Source organism: Prinia subflava, chromosome 22 (assembly GCF_021018805.1).
Source record: "Prinia subflava isolate CZ2003 ecotype Zambia chromosome 22, Cam_Psub_1.2, whole genome shotgun sequence".
Lineage (NCBI taxonomy): Eukaryota > Metazoa > Chordata > Aves > Passeriformes > Cisticolidae > Prinia > Prinia subflava.
Genome location: NC_086268.1, coordinates 7,050,352 through 7,070,881, shown reverse-complemented (window position 1 = coordinate 7,070,881; position 20,530 = coordinate 7,050,352). Strand labels below are relative to the sequence as shown.

Here is a 20,530-nt window from a genome sequence, read left to right as displayed (position 1 = left end):
CAAAAACCAGACTTCAAAATAAATGAGCAGGAACCTAAGAGAAGCAGCCAGGATGCAAAGGTTACTCAAAAGTAGGATGGTGATCAAGAGCAGGACACTTAGTTAGCAGCAACCACTTGAAACACACTAAACTTCTGGGATTAGACGCAGGTTTCTTGTTTTCTTAAGTTTAATACTGCCAAAGCCTCCTGTGTCCAGCAAGACATTCATGAGGATTGAAAGAAATTAAAAGGTCTTCACAATGTAACCACCTTTCAGCACTTGATTGCAGGTTAATTATTAATTTATTAATTATGAACAGAACATAGGAGAATTATCTTGATTATATTTTGAATTTAGAGGCTCTTTCACATAAGCAATAGCAGGAAATTGCTTATTGCCTCCTTAATTTCTTCTTTTAACTTCACAACTAAAAGGACTTTGCAATGTCCACACCTCGTTCCCAAACCACAATCTTTCTGCTGGCTATTGACTGATAGATGTGCAAAACATATACAAAACATGACAAAGCAAGACAGAAAACCTTTGTCACTCTAAATTGTTCCTGAAGCATGTAAATCGTAATTCAAGCACTCACATTCAAATGCTGAACTTACGTGTACTGCTAACTCCAGCCACTTATTTTCTTACTGAAATACTTCTTTTCCTTCAAAGCTGCACTGAAGTGGGTTAGATACAGTACAGAAAGATCCACAACCCCAGCTTGAAGCCCAGCAAAAGAGTAATGCACAGAGCTCCAGCCACAACAGCCCTGAACTGTACAATTTGGTTCTTTAAATGTATTATATTCTATAATATATAACTTGGAGCAAACCACATCTTTTAAAAAAAAGCCTACCAAAAAAGACCAGGTTAAAAAGAACCATCTCACCAAGAAGATGGACACGCTCTTAGTCCTTGGCAAACTGGACAATGACTGTACAGAAAACACACTGTAGGGAAACGAAAGGATCTGTAAGGCTTTCTACACTTTTATTCTTCTCCTGGTCCAACACATCTTTTGATCTCATTCAGCTTCAAGGTTATGTCAGAACAGTCACAAATTCATCTCTACTATGTGCAAAATTCAAAAATATTTACATAGACAGATAAAACTGAAAAAGTAAAACCAAAACTAATAGCCAGGGTGACAGGTTAAAGTATTTCTTCAGAACCCAAGAGACAACAGTTTGGGAGTATTTGAAAATATATCCTGACCTTTTAAACCAAGATACAGTTAGTTTCCACTGATAAAAACGTTCATTTGTTGAGGAAAACTAAAAGAGGATCTTTCTTGTGAACATCAACTTTTTCCTTTCCATTACAGTCCCATTTGCTGACAGACTTGTTCACATAGTGACCCTCTGTATCTCCTCTCCCTCTCCTCCATGGTCATTCACTGTTAAAGCAAAAAATCACCTTGAGTCTCACCCTGTCTTTGACAGCAACCTGACATGGATGTGAGTTACAATAACTCTGGTGTCAAAGACACAATCCTGAGTCATTAGATAACAGCAGTGACAGCCAGACTCCAGTAAAAGGAGACATCTTCTCCATGACTTTGAAAAGCCACTGAATAATCCCTTCCAAGCAACTTTCCTTGCTTAACGAAGATCCAAGATAACTGCTTTGTCTACAACCGAAAATGCACAGGAGCTGTATTTGTCGAAAGTCCTTTGGATGGAAAAAGAACAGGAAGACATTTCTTATATCATCAATTCCACAGAACCTGGATTTACACTTCTGGATTGAAACATTTTGTTTTGCAGGTACAGCATGTTTTTTTCTGTGGAATTTCTACCTAGACATCATGGTGCTGACCCTGGAGAAGCAAGGGCAGAACCCAGTCCAATCCCACGTCATGGCTGGGGTTAGGGAGCCTCAGGTGGTTGGTTGGATGGAGGATGACAACAGGCTCAGGGAAGTTCTTAGAAACTGATCCATGTTCAAACCAGTTTTCACAGCTGATCCTGTGTCTGCTTTGGTGACGGAGCTGTTGTCACAACCACAGTGGACACTGCTTTAGTAGTGCCAGAGACTGTTCCCTGCTGGAGATGGGAGGCTGGAACTGTTTGAATTCGCACCTGTGTGAAACGGAAAGAAAAAGCTCGTCTCAAGAACAACCTGGTGACACAGTGACTGCATCCTGCATCGCGCTCTGGTGAAGTACCTGCTTCTGCTGCCAACAAAAACTCACTTATTGGAACAACACCAAGCACCAAAAACACTGCCAGAACAGAATCTGTCAGAAGATCACTCCATCCACTGCCCATGTGAGGTGGTGAGAGATTTCCAGATTAGAGAGGAAGGCCTGAAAACTGGTTTGAATATAAACCTGTATGTCAGCTGCTTTTACACATTTTAAGAAGAAGGACTTGGATCCATTGGATACCTCACTTCTACGGACTTGTTACTATCAGCTGTCAATGCAGATTAATTATCTGGAATTATGGAACACTACGTTTCCGGACAGAAAGATGGATATGCAAAGCAGCTATGTGATTTCTTCAAGAAAAAGTGACCCACAAAAGCCAAAGTACAAAGCACTACAAAGACTGCTGAGTGTATAGAAAAATCCTGACCTTTGGTTTTACATTCACTATACTGGCAGTGCTTCAAAAACATGTAAAAACTTTATTTGGATGAAGAAAGGTAAAGGTGATGATGGATTCTATGTGCTTAGTGCAGACACTACAACCAAGGTGTATGCCTGTTCTTTTTCTGCAACCCCCTGTATTCAGTGTAAAGTCCTCATGGAGATGTTAAGTCATAAAAAAGCAAAGAGAACGATCATTCTAGGCGCCCTTACCTGCGTGGCTTGGCCTTGCTGCTGCAACTGCTGTAGTTGCTGTGCAGTCAGAAAACTCACGGGCTTGTTCCCAGCAATCAGTTTAGTCCCTGCTGGCATTGTAGTCAGGATGATATTTCTGCCTAATCCACTGATGCTAGGGAAAAATAATTGTTGAAAGGTTAGTAAACAGAACAGCAGGCTTGATCTTTCCAACTCCAAACCATTCTTCAATTGCTAGCAGATCATAGTTCTACACATATACTAACCATTTTAAGTAGTGGGTTTTTTTCCCCATAAAACTGGCAGATACACTAGCAACAAGTTTATGTCAGTATTTATAACTGATAGAAAATTAATTTAGCACACAAATCACACCCATTAACTCTGGACCATGCACATCATTGGCTTAGCCTCATCAGATCTGAACACTTCTCAATGCAGAAAACAGCTGAGCACTTGAATTATTAGTTAAGGAAGACACTATCAGAATTTATGGAAAAATAAACAAAAAGCCTTCAATATCTGAATGCCAGAGGAATTCTCACTAAGACAGTTAACTTCTCTTGATTGGAGAGATGGCTTCAGATTACAGATATTTTTCAGTGTGTTAATTCTTGCTTAAACACACAGAACCGATTGAACAGCTGGTTTCAAGGCACAGAATGTTTTTTCTTCAATGTATTTGCAAGAACCTGTGTCTCAAAATAAATAACTAAAAATTACAACCTCATTGCAGACACCATATCCACTCAGCTTCTTGCAGCTGATGGACCTGTTAACAGACTGCAATCCTATTCCAGCCTCTGCTTCCTTGCTCCCCAGGAACCCACTGAACACAGACCTTCCTCAGCCAATTTCCAAAGCAGAACTATGAGATGCAAAGCACTCACTTGGCGCCGAGGTTGCCCTTGATGATGGGGGCAGTGACCACGCTCTTGCCCTTCACTGGCTGGCTGATCACTGACAGGGGCACTGTGATCCGTGCCGGAAGTTTGCCCTGGGAAATGGGAAGAACACATGATGAGCCATGGGGAGCTCAGCAGAGGAACTGCTCGACAACATCGTCTGCTTTGTGGGAGTTCTGTGAGCAGAAACCAGCAGCAGCTTTGCTGATGAAATCTGTGTTCCAGTTCAGGCTCCTTAAAATTCACCTCCCTCTCATTCACTACAAAGCTGCCCGAACCCTGAAAATCTGCATGATCTTTGCATCACAAGACCCATGATTTTTATCCTTAGGAAACTACCATAGTGTCATTTAGCTTACGTAACCACAATACAGTTTATGGTGCCTTCAGATCTGGGCATTAAAATAGCATTAAAATTAAAGGGGGAAATCAGTAAAAAAGTTAATACAAGTAACAAGCACTTCTAGTTCTGAATGCTCTACGACACCATTCCAAGGGAAATCATTGCCAAGGTGTGGGGCAAGACACAGAGCTGCATGAGGTAGAACTTCAGATATGCAAAGTTTATTTCATTCACTTGCAAGAGGAGATAAGGAAAGTATCTGACTTTTTGGAAGCATTTAGCTGAAATGAGTTAGACATGAAATGAGTTGCAGACCCATACTCAGAATACAAGTTGTGGCTGCCTCATCCCTGGAAGTGTTCAAGGCTAGGTTGGATGAGGCTTGGAGCAACTTGATCTAATGGAAGGTGTCCCTGTCCATGGCAGGGGGTGGGACTGAGTGGGCTTTAATGTCCACCACAACCTAAATCATTGTATGATTCTGCCATATTAATTTGAGTCTCTGTAGATGCAAAGAGCAGTTTTCAGCCATAAAACATCAGTGTATTTTGGCACCCCCCTTCTTTCCCCACCCCAAGTGAGAGCTCAGCATTACTCACTGCCTGGGACGTAGACACCACTGTGGTGCTGACAGGCACCTGCCGCACAGCCGTGGCTCCTGTGCCGATTGTTATGGGGGTCCCTGCAGCTCCTGAGGCCACAGCAACTGCTTTGGACACTGTGGCACTCACGGTGGGTAAGGAGGTGTGGCCTGTGCCAGCAACACTTGCCGCCGATGATGACGGCACCTGCTTAGCATGAGTGGCTACAGTGATGGTCTGGCCAGCTTTGGGGGGTATCACCCCCAGCCCCTGCACAATTCTGATCGTGGCAGCTGGCTTGGCCTCTGTGGATGCCACTGTGGTCATGGCTTTGCTCTTCTGATCTGCCACAGTCACGCCCAGGGCAGGCATCAGGCGGAAAGCAGAGCTTGTTGGCTCTGCAGTCTTTAAGTCAGGAGTCACTTTAACCACGGTGCCTCCAGCTGGGCTGGAAGAGGCAGGAGATGCCGTGCTTGTCTTGGCCGGAGAATCAGCAGTCTGGACAGGGTTGGATGTCACATGCAAAGTTGCAGAGATGCCTTTCCCACCAGCACTGCTTCCCGCAGCTGCTGTGAAGAGGTCCTGAGTCAGTTTGACAGTAGTGACTTGAGACTTGGCCAGGGTGGCCATCATGTCTGGAGTGATGCGCAGCACTGTCTGACCCTTTGCATCTGTCGTTATGGAGGACGGCGGCAGGCGCAACACGTCCTTCCCCTGGATCCGAAAATTGGTCGCTGTGAGTGGGATGCCACTTCCAGCCTGGGTCTTCACACCAAGTTGTCCTGTAATAGCCACCTGGGAGAGATCAGAGAAATGGTTCTGTCAAACTAGAACAAAGTCTAAGGCATCCTCAAAGCAGAACTTCTCAAAAGAATGATGTTTGCTCCCACTAGAATGCAAGTGGAATAAGACTAGCATTCAGTACATTATTGAAAATGGTTCTGGTTGTATATCAGGTGGCATTCCCAACCCTATCTGAAATAGGAAATACTTGTGGGGCTAGTTTCTTTTCCAAAAATAATGAAGGAGAGATCACTAAAGAACCTGCACAAAATGCATCTTTCACCTGTACGTGAAAACAGGGCTCAAACACACAAAACCAGCACTCTGTCAGTCTGCACAGTCCATCAACTCACACAGCATTACAGCTCCCAAATGTTCACATCTGCACAACAAAGAGGAAACAATCAGGTCATAGAGTTAAGTTCCTTGTCTCTCCCTCCCTCTCACCTGCTTGATGATGTTCTGGCCAGCCACATTCTGAATGACAGTGGTGGAGGAGGTGCTGGCAGCAGAACTGCCTGGAGAGCTGGTCACTGGCTTCACAGCAGGGCTGGGCACTGCAGGCAGCCCTGTCACAGTGATACCTGCCTGACTGGCCATGGAGTTTCCTGCTCTTGGCACCTGCACAGGGCTATTTTGAGCTTTTACAGGCAGAGTCATCACAGCCTATGGAAGAGAGAAGGAAGACTATGAGCAGACTACCAGTAGGAATGGTCTAGTGATTCTTCTTTGTATTGTGCCTTAGCTTGTGAGTTCAGGGGAGTTCACAAGAATTCCCTTACAAGGATTCCAACTGCTTGGAATTGTAATGAGGTGGGTGTCGATCTCTTCTTCCAGGTAACAAATGACAGGACAAGAGGAATTGACCTCAAGTTACACAAGGGAGGTTAATTTGGATATTAGGAAATATTTTTCTCACAGAAAGGGTAGTAAAGCATTGGAACAGACTGAGTAGGGCAGTGGTGGAGTCACCATCCCTGGAAGTGTTCAAAAAAATGTGTGGATATGGATTAGTAGTGAACATGGTGGTATTGCTGTGTTCATGGCTGGACTTTATGATCTTGACAGTGGTGATCTTTTCCAAGTTTAACAATTCTGTGATTCTAAGTTCTATGGACTTTTTACGTAATGCACAATTTAATGATGTCAGGTAAATAGGTGAAAAACAGAGCACTGAACAGTATTGCATATGTAAAACTGTTTCTATGCTCTTCCCTGCAGTTAGTGCATGCTCCAAATGAGGACAGAATGCCTGTGCAGCACACCAAAACACTGCAAGTCAGATCAGATGTCAGAGCTACTCCACCCCTTCCAACTCACCTGAGGGAGTACTTTGGTTTGTGTGGCTGTAGCTGGAACACGGATTTGAGGCACTGACGTGGGCTGCTGCTGCTGCTGCTGGGTGACGACTGGGGCTTGCTGGGACACAGCTGGGAGGCTGGATTGGGCAGTGACCACACGGACCTGTGGCAGGCCTGAGGAGCTGCTGTGACTGACCACACGCGGGGTGGGCGCTGGCCCCAGCTGTGCCTGTGAGCTCGGAGCTGGGGACAGCAATGTCCCCAGCTGGGGCATGGTGGGGGAAGACATCAGGAGAACACTACAGAAAAGACAGAGCCAGTAGGTCAGCAAAGATGTAGGAAATTCACACAATCACAGAATCATTGAGCTTGGAAAAGACCTCTGAGATCATTGTGTCCAACCTGTGACTGATCCCCACCTTGTCACCCATACCAGAACACTGAATGCTATGTCCACTTGTTCCTTGGAGACACCTCCAGGGGTGGGGACTCCACCACCTCCCTGGGCAACTTTTCAATGTCTAATCACACTTTCTGTGAAGAAATTCCTCCTGATGCCCAACCTGAACCTCACCTAGCACAGTCTGAGACTAAGCCCTCTTGTTCTGTTGCTGTTTCCTCAGTGAAGAGTCCAACTCTCACCAGCCTCCAACTTCCTTTCAAGGAGTTGTAGAGTGATAAGCTCATCCCTGAGCCTCCTCTTTCCCAGGCTAAATAAACCAAACTCTCTCATTACTGAATTATACAAATTACTGAAAAACAGCCTTCAGCATTCCCAAGTGACATAGGGGACAGAAGCAGTACCTCTGGCTGGGTTTTGCTGGCTCTGATGCAGCACCAGATACACTCTTGCTGACCACAGACACTGGTGGAGGTGAGATGGGTGTTGCTGGCAATGCAGGTGCAGTTGGTGTCACAGGAGTCACAGGAGTTGGTGGCATGCTGGAGTCACTGAGGCTCAGCTGGCTAGGCTCTGCTGTGCTGGTGGGGAGGGCTTTCACAGCACCCTCCTTGCTACTCGACTTCTACAAAGAAACCACATCCAGCATCACAAAATCTGCAGTTCATTGCTGTACCCTACAGTAGGCCAAGCACTTCAACCCGAGTTCTGTATGACACCTTGCTGCTAAATCCTAAAATCAAACATGACTGACTGCCTTTCCCCAGCTGCAACCATGGATGAATTAGTGTGTTTGGCTGCTCTTGCTCTCAGGGAAAAATGCACCTCAGTTGTGACAAACATTCAGAACATGCAGAATTCCACTTTGGTTAATGTGCAATAGACAAGTACTTCAGACATATTTAATATCAGACATTCATATCCTGACAGCTTCAGCACAGCAAGGGGAAGAGCAGATGTGTTCCACACACTCTGCTACAAATTAACCTCAAGACTAGATCTGAAAGACCATCCATTTGATAGGGAGCACAAACGAGAGGACAGTGGAAGCTAGGTGGAGGAAAAGTTCTCTCTCTCCCTCTTCATTTTGCTTACTGACATTCATTTACATCATGGATTGCTAACTTAAATGTGGTCATTTTCATCATCTGCTATGGATGCAGAATTTATGGATTAAATTAAGACTAATCTTCTCAATCCCAAAAGCAGCTCTGTAACCCTGAGCAAAGAAATCTACCGTTTTAGTTGGAGGTTTTGGCTTCTGAAGAGCTTTCTTGGCCTTTGCTGCAGCAGCTTGAGCATGATGGATCCGTTCTGCAAGGACAAATTAATGGTTAGAGCTCCTGAAACACAAGCAAACTGATTTAAGTAAGAGGCCAGGTAAGAGCTGTAGATTCTTCTTCAGACAAGGAATTAAACACACAGTCATGTAACAGTGCAAAGAAAAACATCTTTGTAAATTAGCCAAAAAGACTGAAAATAAGGCACACAAGAACATACATCTGCAGTTCTTGCATGTGGGATGGTATTTTTCAAACAAATGTTTTAAAGTGACACATTGCTCTCTAAGACTGGGTTTAAGTGCTGAAGGACTAACATGAGCAAACTGACTAGAAAAAAAGCTAGACTGACAAATTAATGTTCATTATCCATCTTTATAAACATTTTTAATTTTTAAGATATCACCAACCCAGGCTTACCAAACTCTTCCTCGCTCCTGTCCCGGTGCAGGTAGATCCACAACTTCCGCCCAATATCGTATTTCACACAGGGATCTTTCTCATAATGCAATCGGTCCAGAGCACCACTAACAACAGTGTTAACCTGAAGTTCAGAATTCACAGATTACAAGATATCTCTTGCTGGACTAGCTAAAACTGGTGAATAGAAAAGTGATCTTATTTGGTATAAAACCTGAGTAAACTGTGAGGAATCTCCATGAGTGAGAATGACTGAGGGCAGATGTTGCAGCACAGGATAGTGTTTGCCATCTTGGGTTAAATGAAGCTTCCACCAAAGCTCTGAAAATTGACTGTTCCTCAATCTAAAATGTGAGCATCTCTATGACAGTGTTAACTGTGGCTTTTCTAGCTGGTTTTTCATCATCCAAATTTGGTGCAGATTTGCAGCACCTCACCATAGTAGTACACAGCTCCCTTTTGCTCATCGCAACAGCATAAAAATTATTGAGCCTTTGCCACTGAATACTGCCTGCGTCCATGCAGTGTGTATTTATGAGAATCTGAGGCCAGACATGACAGCCAACTTACCTGAGCACTTGTGACATCTGGAGCTAGGAACTGGGAGTCTTTGAGCAGCTCACAGATTTCAGCTCGAGTTCCCTCTCCATTAGGGAGGCGAGCAGCAGCATCACGAACTGAAACACAAAACCAGAGCTTACTTCCAGCTGTAACTGGGCAGTGGTACTCAGGTACTCCATACCACACTCCAGATATGTTTTGGGACTGCTCTATTACCCTTGCTCTCACAGTGCCTACTTACTAAAATCTAGCCCCTAAAATCCCTCAAAAATACGAGGAGAAATTATAAAGGATCATTTAAAGACACATAACTGTGCCAACTTTGTGCTAATAGTGATGAACTTGGGGAACAGCTTTCAACCCCAATGCAGATTCCTAAAGTCGTTGTTTGAGGGGTCAGAGGAATGTTTTTCTTCTTTAAAAAGTTTTTTTGGCTATGACCTTACCAAGGGACAAAATGGTGACATATGCCGGTCTGTCTGAGCGCAGGAGAGAATGTTCCCGGGCTTTGTTTAAGGAGGTTTCCTTGTCAAATACCCCCTTCACAGGACCAACAACTGACTCGAAGCCGTGCATTCGGAAGGTGAAGGCTTTGTGGGGCTGGCTGTAACGATAACGCTCCTGGAGGTGGACACAAGAGCACTGACTTTACCAGGAAACATACAGCAAAACCTTATGTTATATTACAAGGTAAGTTGTTATTATTCTCTAGAGAAAGCCTTTTTAAACTAGAGGTTCAAATATAAGTTTACTTTGGATCAAGAAAATCACAAACTACTTCACGCAAAATACAATGCTCCACCTACACAAGGTGTGCAGGTGCAGCGCATTCCCTGTCAAGCAGCTGCACAGACTACAGAAGTGCCAGAAATACAAGAGATACACCTTCTGTCCTCTTCCCCTTCCTCCCTTTATCTGGCTAAAGAGAGATTTCCAAAATTTATCTTATAAAATCTGTCCTGCAGACAGCACATGGAGAGAAGGTAGAAGAATCCCTGTCATGTGTTTTCCCTCGAATTCCCACTTGCATCTACCACAGACAAGATAACTAAGCAGATGGGAGCACTTATTGACACTTATTTTTTGCTTGCACACATACATGCCCAAAAAATAAAGAGACAAGTCCCTCTCTGATGGTGGGGGATCGCAAAGGAGACATTGGGGTTGGCACAACCAACTGACAGTACCAATTTTGTTAATTTTATCCAATTACTTTTTATCAAATTAATTTTACACACTGGAAATACTGATGGTTTTGGAACAAGCAGCTAGGCAGGCTATGTCATTAGCAGGTTTTATGCAAAACCAAGGTACCGACTTCAAGGCAGAAACAATGTATCAATTCTTCATATTAACTACATTTGTGTAGAGTATAACACTGCCATCCCACATGAATTCTCATGGTTTAGTGGCCAACTATTTCAGCAAGTGCCTTTAAAATGAAGATTTTCTTCTTACCTGCTCTTGAAACACCCTTTTCTCCTCTCCAGTGCTGGGCCGGACTACATAGTCAGTCCTTCTGAAACAAAGCGCACCATCACTTCTGAGCACAAGCCCACAGCTGTCCGAAAGGATGAATCCCTTCATCCTTCTGCAAATTCTCCTGAACAAATTCTGAAAGCATTTATGGTAACAAAAGAAAGCCCTGCAGAAATCTTAAAATACGCTGTGTGCACTACCTGAAAGCAAATAAGGACTATAAATAATCTCATTAGCAGAACTTAAACTAAATTACAGCTTTACTCTAATAATACATGTGAACTTCGATAAAATCAGTCGACTTTTTAAAGTCCAGTTACTGCATTTATACAATCAAACTATCAAATTTTCTCCTGCTCCATGATGTAAAATTGTTTTACTTTAAGATCCAGAGTGTTGGGGGTTAGATTTGGTTTTGTTTTTTTTTTCCCCTCTTCTCACAGAATTTTTTCCCATAAGTTTCCAAGAAGCCTTAATGACTACTTAGTCAGAACAAAAAGAGTGCTTGAGGGATATAGCAGCACGAAGCTACACCTATTGTTTTTGAGTCCCTGGGAGTGTCCCTCAGAGGGGAGAGATGATGAGCTTTGGGAAAGGCAAAAAAGACAGATCTGGGGGAGGGGGAGGCACTCTTGCTCTCAGCGCCGAGGAGGACGGTCAGGCTGCCCTCTGACTCTGCCTCGTCCTGGGAAACCTATCGTCATCTGCTGTGTACCCGGGAATCCTGAGCTCGCTTTCTCCAGCCTCTCCCACCACCGCCGCTGCTTCTTCGGACCTTTGAGGCTCTCCTGCTACTCTGTAGCCCTGCACTGCCCAGCCCTGCCGGGGCACCCCTGCTGTTCCAGCTGCCAGCACAGAGCTCCTCATCTCATCCACCAGCCCGGGACTTTTCCTTCCTTCCAGTTCGGCCTCTCGGAGTCCTGCAGGGGCACCCAGATCAAACTGCTCTGGGCTTTTGTAAAAGAAAGCCCTCAAGGTTCTTGGTTCTGTTTATTATTGATGCGGTAGTTGTTGTTTGTTTGTCGTTTTGTCATATATACTAGTAAAGAACTGTTATTCCTACCCCCATACCTCTGCCTGAAAACTCCTTTAATTTTCCTTTTAATTGGAATAATTTGGAGGGAGGGGATTTGAATTCTCCATCTCTAGGGAGGTCCTGCCCCTTCCTAGCAGATATCTGTCTTTCAAACCGAGACACAGAGGCACAAGGCCCAAATCTCACAGCTTCAGCAGCACTACAAAGGCTTTCAAGCAGTGTTACACACTTACACTCTAGGCAGTGGCATGGCATCTGAGCTGTCTTCATTTTCCTATTGAGAAAGAGAGAAATGTCAGTGTTGGGTAGAACACAGTCACGTTTCATGCTCCTAGAAGGTGATTTTTGTCTGACTCACTTTGAAAAAAGTCTGGTCTTTGGTCTCCAACCAGAGATGAAACAGTGCTGCCAGCTCCTTCTCATGATCTTGGTAACTACCTAGTATGAAAAAAATGTAAAAATAGAAGTGTTTTAATTGTTAGGAAGCCAGCAGCTTATAATTTCCAGTCCTCTCCTGTCCCCTTCCCTCCTTGATGCATCACCAGTCAGAGATGTTCAAACTGCAAGACTTGAACACCTCCACGCTTAGGAAATGTTAAATCCCAGTGTTTCCCCTGTGCTGGTACAAAGGATGGCGCTTCAACTCCTAGCAGAGAAGGCAAGATGTTGTTTGGGACACAGTCACCTCTTCCCACTCTCCAAAGTGACCCCAGTTACTGAATCCACGAGCAGAAACACCTGCCTGCATAACCCCCACCAAAAACTGTGAAAGGGATCAGAGGAAAAGCTCCCTGACTCCAAATCTCTGCCAGTCCAAGCCTGAAGATATGATCACTAGAATTACCATACTTAAGAATGAAACATCCAGTGTAGTAACTAAAGGAATGAACACAAACACAAAACATCTGTAATTCAATCAGTATGAGCCTAAGCACACTGATCATCAATTTGCTCTTTGGTTCCCACTTTTAAAAATGAGAGTACTATCAGTCTGCTCTGCAGAGAAGCTTAATTCCTTTGCAATTGTAATAATCACTAACTACTCTGAATCATGACAGGTATACTCTACAGAAGGAAAATTATGAAGGTATTCAGATAAATTTGAATGCTGACAAACATAGTTAAGTCAGCAACAGAAAGAAATACAGCCCAGTGCCTTTGTTCATTTATGCTCTGTCTGCTGCTGATACTGACATCTTGTGAACACCTCAAATCCAAACCATGCATTAGCTCAGCTAAGAAAAGAAAAGAAAATATCTAACCATGGAATTAACAGCTCTGTTTGTGTTTCTCTCCAGGCTGCAGCAAGATGAAAAGTAAAGTCCTGGAGAAAACAACAAACCTTTACTATAGTACAAGAAGAACATGAGGAACTCACCAAGCAATTTCCACTGCTGAGTTTTTTCCTTGAATTCAACAAAAGGTGAGAAGCTGGAAGGAGCATCTACAATGACAAACGTGTATGTCAGAGACATTAGACAACTGTCCAACTCAAAATCCTACAGTGAGAATGCAAAGTGTGAAGTTAAAGACTCACAGTGACAGATAAGAGCATTTTAAATGATTATGTAAGCGCATCTCTAAATTTATCCTTGCCCAAAGGGAAGGTGAGCATCTAAGAGTATAAGGGCAAACACAAGGAAAGAACAGAACAGGATAATGAGCCTTCCAACAACGGGCTGTCAGATGAGAGCCTGTTCCTGCTGTTCGTCACATTCAGACCAGTTATTTAGTGCACTGGGATGAGAAAATTGCCTGTTGACAACTTAATCTTTAAGCTGAAGAGGAAAAAGAAATATGAGGCCCCAGTGACTGTTATTGTACAGTGAAAATTCATGGGCTCATGGGAAGACAACTTGGGATTTACAGTATTCACCAGCATTATGGACAATATGCTGCAAGGCCACCACAATCTACTCTGTCTCTGCCTTTAAAAGTTCCCACTAAGCAAATCAGAACCACGGAATAATTCAGTTTGAAAGGAATGACTGAAACTCAGCTGGCCCAAGTCCAAGGTGGGCCAGCCTCATGTTTCAGTGGATTGCTCAGGGCATCATCTAGTTCATTCTTTATTATCTCCAAAGACAACTACAACTTCACACTGTTAGAGACCAACTTCTTCCTGCTTCAAACACCCTGCCTGAAGCCACGATCTGAATATGAGAAACTGTGTCTGGAGGCAATTTCACAGACAGTTTCACATACTTGGGAATCTACTATCCACATGCAAAACAAGTCGACCACAACCAAGACATGTCAGCCAAACAGACGATCACAGAAACGCTGCCAGCAATACAGGGATTTGTTGTGGTGATGAATGAAAAGTTGAATCGAGCAAACCAGCACTGACTAGAACAGTGTATTAGTATTTTTAATGTCTCTTCTTACCTCTGCTGTCACCGGCCAAATACTGCAAGGCAGGTAAAACCAATTCAGACCAATTAGGGGCAAAGGAGAACCAGTTATTTAGTGCACTAGCATGAGAAGATTGCCAATCGAGAACTTTATCTTCAAGCTGAAGAGGAAAAAGAATTATTTTGTTAACAATCTCACACTTTAAACTATGACTGTCTTCACAGAAAACAAACCAGCTGAACATATGCAGGGGACAAAAAGGTGTTTATATATGTGAAATAATGACCTGACTTTTTCAAGCAACCACACACAAGCACCAAAGAAGGGGAAAACACTTCCCCATCTCTGCCATTAATATATAAAATATATCTAACCATGATCTATGGAATGGGTATGGAAAGACTCACAGATTCAAATGATTAAACTCATGAAATAAGTTAAAATCAGAATGTGGTAGCACTCCCACAGGGTTTAACTTCTTTAATATGTAATCTAAATCTTATTATAATTTACATCAAAATAAGTCTGGAGAAAAATCACTATTACAAAGGTATAAGCTCCTCTATTCTTTGATTTTGCTTCCTGCAAAGATTCCTAGATAAGTGGGTGGTTCCTTACCACAGAGAGGGTAGCAGGTCCTTCCAGAAACAGTATCTCCAAAAGAAGGAAAAAGAAGCTGGATGATATTTCATTTATTTCAAGGCATGGTTTCATATCTTCAAGAGGTCTTCAAATGAAAGAAAAGACAAGCAGAGTAAATTTCCTGAGTAAATATTCACTTCTATATACAAACATGAACACCACACACTTCACACATCCCAAACTGCACAAAAACACAGCCTGCAACAGTCCCACAAAAATGTGAGCTGAAACATGTTGCTTTTTCCATCCATGCAAGGTGTTCAGGGCCCTCTGAAGCACTTACTCCTCTTTGATAGACGACAGAGGGAGGGGGGAAAAATCCTGAGACACTGATGGGAGTCCATCTGCATTGCCAAGAGAGTCAGCCAAATCTTCCACTTCAGATTTAATAATCTTCAGCTTCTTTTTTTTCTTATCTTCCTTGTCCTTCACCTTTTTCTTGAGGGTCACAGGGTCAAATGAGGCTTTAGATATGATTAAAGTTAAAAAGAATAATCAGACATCTTCTTACTACACCTTAATGTGAGTCCTAAACTATTAAAGTATGTATCTAGAAGTGTATGTTGTGTGCACTCATTCACACCTCAATCATTCCATCTTCCCAGCTGCTGTCATAAATCTTTACTTTTTCCCTCAAGAGAAAACCTCTAGTTTTTAAATCAACTTCTATGAAATGAAAAAGGCAAAAGATCCACTGACTTGCTAGGGAACCTTTCCTGCCAGCATTCACTCGAGTCATGATGTCCTCAAGGGTCAGGTCTGTCGTGACTAGATCAGGGTGATCCTACATAGGACAATGGGAGAGAAATTAAATGGAGAAAGGAATAAGTGTTGAGACAGCAACAAGATGAAGAAGTACCCAAGTACTAAAATGCACCAAACTCAGTCAGGATCAGCTTACTAGATTATTTACTGCAGTTGGGAAGTCTTCTAACACTGACATCCAAAATTTTGTCTCCCCAAAACACATAATTAAAATTACAAAATCCTTCTGTCCAGATAAACATGGCCAGGAGTTGCATCTATACACTGATAATGGAACCCCAGGTTACAATAAAGGGCTGCTGGGTGGGTGCACACAAAAAACAGCAATCATTTTCTCACTCAGAAGTACCATGACCTTTATGACAAAGAGATAAAAACATCAAAGATAAAATGTGGTCCCACCCCCCAAGACTTTTAACATCTTACAGGCTGACGTTTTCGTTTCTCATGGTGCTTCTTCAGCATCATCTTTAAATCGCTTTCCCCAAGTTCTATCTTGTCTGCAATGAAAGTAATTATTTGCAGTTTTCCACTACTGTTACCTTCCACGCTTCTTCAAATGCCATTTTCTATCCCTTTACACTTCCAGCAATCTCAAAATTTCAGTAACGAATTGCTCCATATATGAATTTCTTTCTTTCATTCATTCATTCATTCGTTTGCTCATTTCAGTGCTTCACTATCAGTCATCAGATTTCACTGCTTATGTAAGCATGAAAGAGAAAAGAAGCCAGAACCTGCTTGAAGAGTTTGCAGAATTGATTACAGTCACTTTAGGAGAGATTCCGAAGTATTTTGAACTGGACTATGCTAATGCTTCAACCACTAAAGGCAAAATACAACAGAGGAATCAGAAGTATTACAGAAACTATGACTCTTGTGTTCAAATATGGGCCTTGCAAGAAGAAAAAGATTAAACTGAGAAAAGAGCCAACTGTGGTGGAGACTGCAAAAATGAAACATTACAAGATTTCCCATCAAACAATAGATTTTAAAGGTCATTTCTTGTCTCAAGGTAATTCTCCCCCCGCTATCCATATTGACCCCTTGTTTGGCTCTCACCCGCAGTTTTCATGTCCAAGGTTGACAATGTGGGGATCACTCTCAGGGGAACTGGTGGACTTGAACAGCGTGCTGGAGAACTTGGAGGCCAAGAGATTAGATCTAAAACAGAGATAAATTTACTTCTGCAAAACCAATTATCAATCTACTGGTGTAACTATTACCATGTGTTCATTAGATCACAGCCAGTGGAAGCAGAGCCCAGAATCCAATCTTTTATCAAAGGCTCCGTCCTCACATCAAAAATGTGTCTTTTTCCATTCACACCTGGAGTCTTTAGTTCAGCCCAGGGCATTACCTTCTTCATCCGAAGACAAGGTAGTGTCTCCACATTCCTCTTTCACTTCTCTCAAGATCTTCAAGTAGCGCCGATGTGTCCGTCTGTCTCGTTCTTCCGAGTCATACATCGGTGGGAAGTGCTTTCTCCTTAGGGTCATGTCAGGGCCTCCTTTCCTGGCTAATTCCAGCAAGTGCTGAAAGGAGAGATTCATGTGACATTAGCTATGTCAGCTGTAGTGCTGTAAGCCAGGACAAGTAAGTCCAGATCAGATACTTCCATGCGGTGCCATCAGCACTTCAGATCTGTACAAGGGAAACCTTAGGAAGGATCAGTATCTGCCACACACAGGATTTTAAACCTAGCATTTTAGACCATCATTTAAAGGGGAGAAAAAAAACCCAGGTGAAATTTCTGCACCCTCTTCTGCACACATAATACTATCTGTCATTTTATGTGGACTGTTGAGAAAAACTTAAATCATTGGTGTGAGGTGTAGTTTCCACACAAATATGTAACAACATAGAACACTGTCTCTTTTGAAAAAAATGTTTTTCCTCTCATGGCTACAGAGGAGCTAACTTCCTATGTATTCCATATATGTTGCCCACTGAAGTTGTGGATGCTCCATCCGTGGAAGTGTTCAAGGCCAGGAGCAACCTAGTCTAGTAAAAGCTGTCCTTGCCTATGGCAGGGGGTTGGAATAAGATGAGCTTTGAAGTTTCTTCTAACCCAAACCATTCTGGGATTCTCTATTTCCCACAACATTGTAGAGCATTTTATAAAAACAGAGTTTCTTCTTCATCCCTACATGCCCTATGTTTCAATGTCTAAGTGTAATGAAAGATATATGAGCAAACAAACACATTTCAGTTGGCAACAATTTGATCACAGAAGTATCCACAGAGGAAGACTTTACCAGGGATTTGCAGGCATGAGAATCAAGAGGTTTGGATCCACATATTTTCTAACTGTATTTAGCAACTGTACTTGTTTCAGAAATGGTAAACAAACAAAGGCAGAATGACTTGTTAACTAAATAGTATGTTGCCAAGGGGTAAATGAAGGAAGTGGAGACAGGGTGGACATGAAAAGAAGACAGTACACACAAGTGAGAGCTATGAGAGTTACACAACCTGAAATCTGCAAATACAGCAATGGGTCTGGAGTTCTCTCTGGGCCACTGGAAAATCCAGAAGCATTAATCATTCATTTCATTAAATGAAAGGCCTCAGAGAACTGTGACTGCACCAAGACACTTTTTATAAAGACAGGTTATTCAACCCAGAGCACACTCACATTGCGGGAAGCAAGGATCTGCTTGAGCAGCCTGTAGAAGTACTGCTGCTGGGCACTCAGGTACCGCTTGTACTGTGACTTGTAACAGAGCTGCCGGTACTTCACCACCTCGGGATTGAAGTGTCCATCTGTAACAAAGACAAAACACACAGCTGGGTTTTCAGCTGCTAGCTGAGAACTTGCTCCAGACCCACAGGGAAGCTCACGAGGTTGACTGACCCCGGAAGAGTTTCTGGGCGATGTGCAGTGGGTTCCCAAACCGAAAGTTCTCCCCACTGAACAGTGCCGAGATGAGCTTGTTCTGATGCTCTCGGTTGTTCTCAGGGAAGTGAGGCAGGAATTTTTTTAGGTGCTCTTGCTGCTCATCTGTCAGGACCTCCTGCCACGTTGACAAGCTGACAACCTCAAAGAAGATCTCAGGCTAAAGAAAGCAAGAAACAACAGTAAAGAAAAGGCAGACACATCCTTGACCATTTTCTAGCCCTTGATGCTTTTTAAGTAACAGCAGTCACAAGACAGTGTTTTGTGAAACACAGGAAACAATAGAGCATAAAAAGGAAAACTGAAAAGAAATAAAAAGAAATTGATACTACTAACAACAAGAAAATAAATTCAAAGCTTGTAACAATCTTCTTAAAGAAATTTTAAAATAATAAGAACATAACAGAATTGATTTAAAAGATATTGTCCTGAGATTAATCAAAAAAGTGCCAACTCTTGACACTTCTTCCAAGGCTGTCAGAAACACCTCCCCTTTTCAGTTTGCTCTGTGAGTCCCCAAAAGGGAGTTAAACATGTCATTTATACAGAGGTTATGATAAGGTAAAGTGTCTCAGCACTACTCACATCCTCCAGGAGGTCTTCGGGCAGACTGACCCGGGTCGTGCCGAGCATGCAGTCCTCCATGATCCGTGTGCAATTGCCCTCCAGCTCCAGGGAGTCTGTGAGCATGTGATCCAGGGAATCCATTCTCCACCCCTCCTGCTCCTGGTCAATGACAGCAAAACCCTCAACAAACAAAAATCCCAAACCCAGATACATCCATCCCGATGTGAGGGGTGATGGAGGAACAAACTTTGATGGGTGGTTGTTTAAATGGAAGCTGTGGAGTTGGCCTGAAATACCTGTGTACATATATAGCAAGGTTACATACATATATATATATGTATATATGCATATATATACATGTATATACACATGTATACACACACACACATATATATAAAACCCATACATACATATATATATAAACCACACATATAGAAGCATTTACTCTTCAACTACAGCACAGGTCATGCCAATGGAGAAGTGCTTTTCCAGACAGGCTGGGAAGTACAGCTGACCCATCTCACTTTCCTTCCCAGTTGCAGCAACTGTTTTCAACACTACTAAACACCAGGACAGACTACATTTAAACCCTGAAGGTGGTTTTAAGGTGCAGAACCGAAGGTCAGGTCTAAGGTGGGGTTTGTCTTAGGTTGAACGTGTGACAGGGCCAGGAACCCCGTCCCCTCCGGCGCGACACAGACGGGCCGCTCTGAGCTGCGAAGAAACGCATGAAACACGCGAAATAAAGAAAAGGGCAATAAAGCCCCGCTAAAGTCGGGGTGGGACAGCGAAGAAAACAAAGAAAACTGGTTTATTTCATACCCCTCACGCGGCCCAGCCGAAGGCGGAAGGCGGCGGCGCTGCCGCGCCTGCGCGAACGCCCTGTCTCGCCGCAGTGCGCTTGCGCGGAGGCGCAGGCCCGGAGGCCGAGATGGCGTCGGGGTGCGGGAGGACGCGGCTGCGAGCTCCCCTGGGCATGCAGCAGCTGTGCAATGCCGAAGCCTCCGGTCAGCCGCAGATTTACAGGGCTTGACTGCAGTGGGTTAGTTATTGAGATGCTGTGCTAATACGACAGTGAAGTGGTGGAAGGCTGAATATTTTGAATTTTAATGCTGCAAATTTTCGTACAGCAAACAGACGTTCTTGCTGTGTCTCCACGCCGTTACCCACTGCCAGCGCCCTCCAAGCACTCACATAAACAGTTTCCAGAATAACACTCTTTGAATAAAATCTTGAAAGGTTAAGGTGCAAGATTGCAGGTAACAGTACCTGACAGCACCTGACAGCAAAAATGTGTTCAAAGCAATATACAGACGAGCTCTAATCTGTGACAAAACCTGGCTCACGATAAGTTACAGAGTGCAGGTCTTACCCAATGAGCGAGAGACAGATTCAGTGCAGAAGTTATGATGGACTCTTCCCTAACTTCTCCCTGTTTTTAAC

The 20,530-nt window shown here is 43.3% G+C and overlaps 1 protein-coding gene across 2 annotated transcripts; it reads right to left on the bottom strand.

Annotated features, from left to right (window-relative positions):
- Window positions 1-951: 951 nt before the first annotated feature.
- Window positions 952-19,979, bottom strand: NFRKB (nuclear factor related to kappaB binding protein). 2 transcript variants are annotated; one of them, XM_063417614.1, is made up of 26 exons: window positions 19,910-19,979; window positions 19,106-19,246; window positions 18,479-18,680; window positions 18,260-18,387; window positions 16,982-17,156; window positions 16,684-16,785; window positions 16,048-16,121; window positions 15,556-15,640; window positions 15,140-15,320; window positions 14,833-14,941; window positions 14,248-14,374; window positions 13,238-13,303; window positions 12,218-12,297; window positions 12,093-12,133; window positions 10,803-10,863; window positions 9,791-9,965; window positions 9,354-9,460; window positions 8,784-8,907; window positions 8,321-8,397; window positions 7,488-7,708; window positions 6,703-6,982; window positions 5,830-6,048; window positions 4,618-5,394; window positions 3,661-3,767; window positions 2,789-2,924; window positions 952-2,063 (listed from the first exon to the last, which is right to left on the bottom strand). In XM_063417614.1, the coding sequence occupies exons 2-26, from the start codon at window positions 19,226-19,228 to the stop codon at window positions 1,938-1,940; spliced, it is 3,903 nt and encodes a 1,300-aa protein (XP_063273684.1). In that variant the 5' UTR covers window positions 19,229-19,246; window positions 19,910-19,979; the 3' UTR covers window positions 952-1,937. The 2 variants fall into 2 exon arrangements, with proteins under 2 accessions (XP_063273684.1, XP_063273685.1); XM_063417615.1 differs by having other exon boundaries at window positions 10,803-10,860.
- Window positions 19,980-20,530: the final 551 nt, after the last annotated feature.

What these genes read in the sequence shown, in the direction of transcription:
- NFRKB (XM_063417614.1), bottom strand. Translation starts at nt 19,228, where the DNA reads ATGGATTCCCTGGATCACATGCTCACAGACTCCCTGGAGCTGGAGGGC. An exon ending in CCGAAGACCTCCTGGAGGAT is followed by an intron (nt 18,681 to 19,105) that starts GTGAGTAGTGCT and finishes TGCTTTCTTTAG; the next exon opens with CCTGAGATCTTCTTTGAGGT. An exon ending in TGTCACCATTTTGTCCCTTG is followed by an intron (nt 9,461 to 9,790) that starts GTAAGGTCATAG and finishes TTTGTGTTTCAG; the next exon opens with TTCGTGATGCTGCTGCTCGC.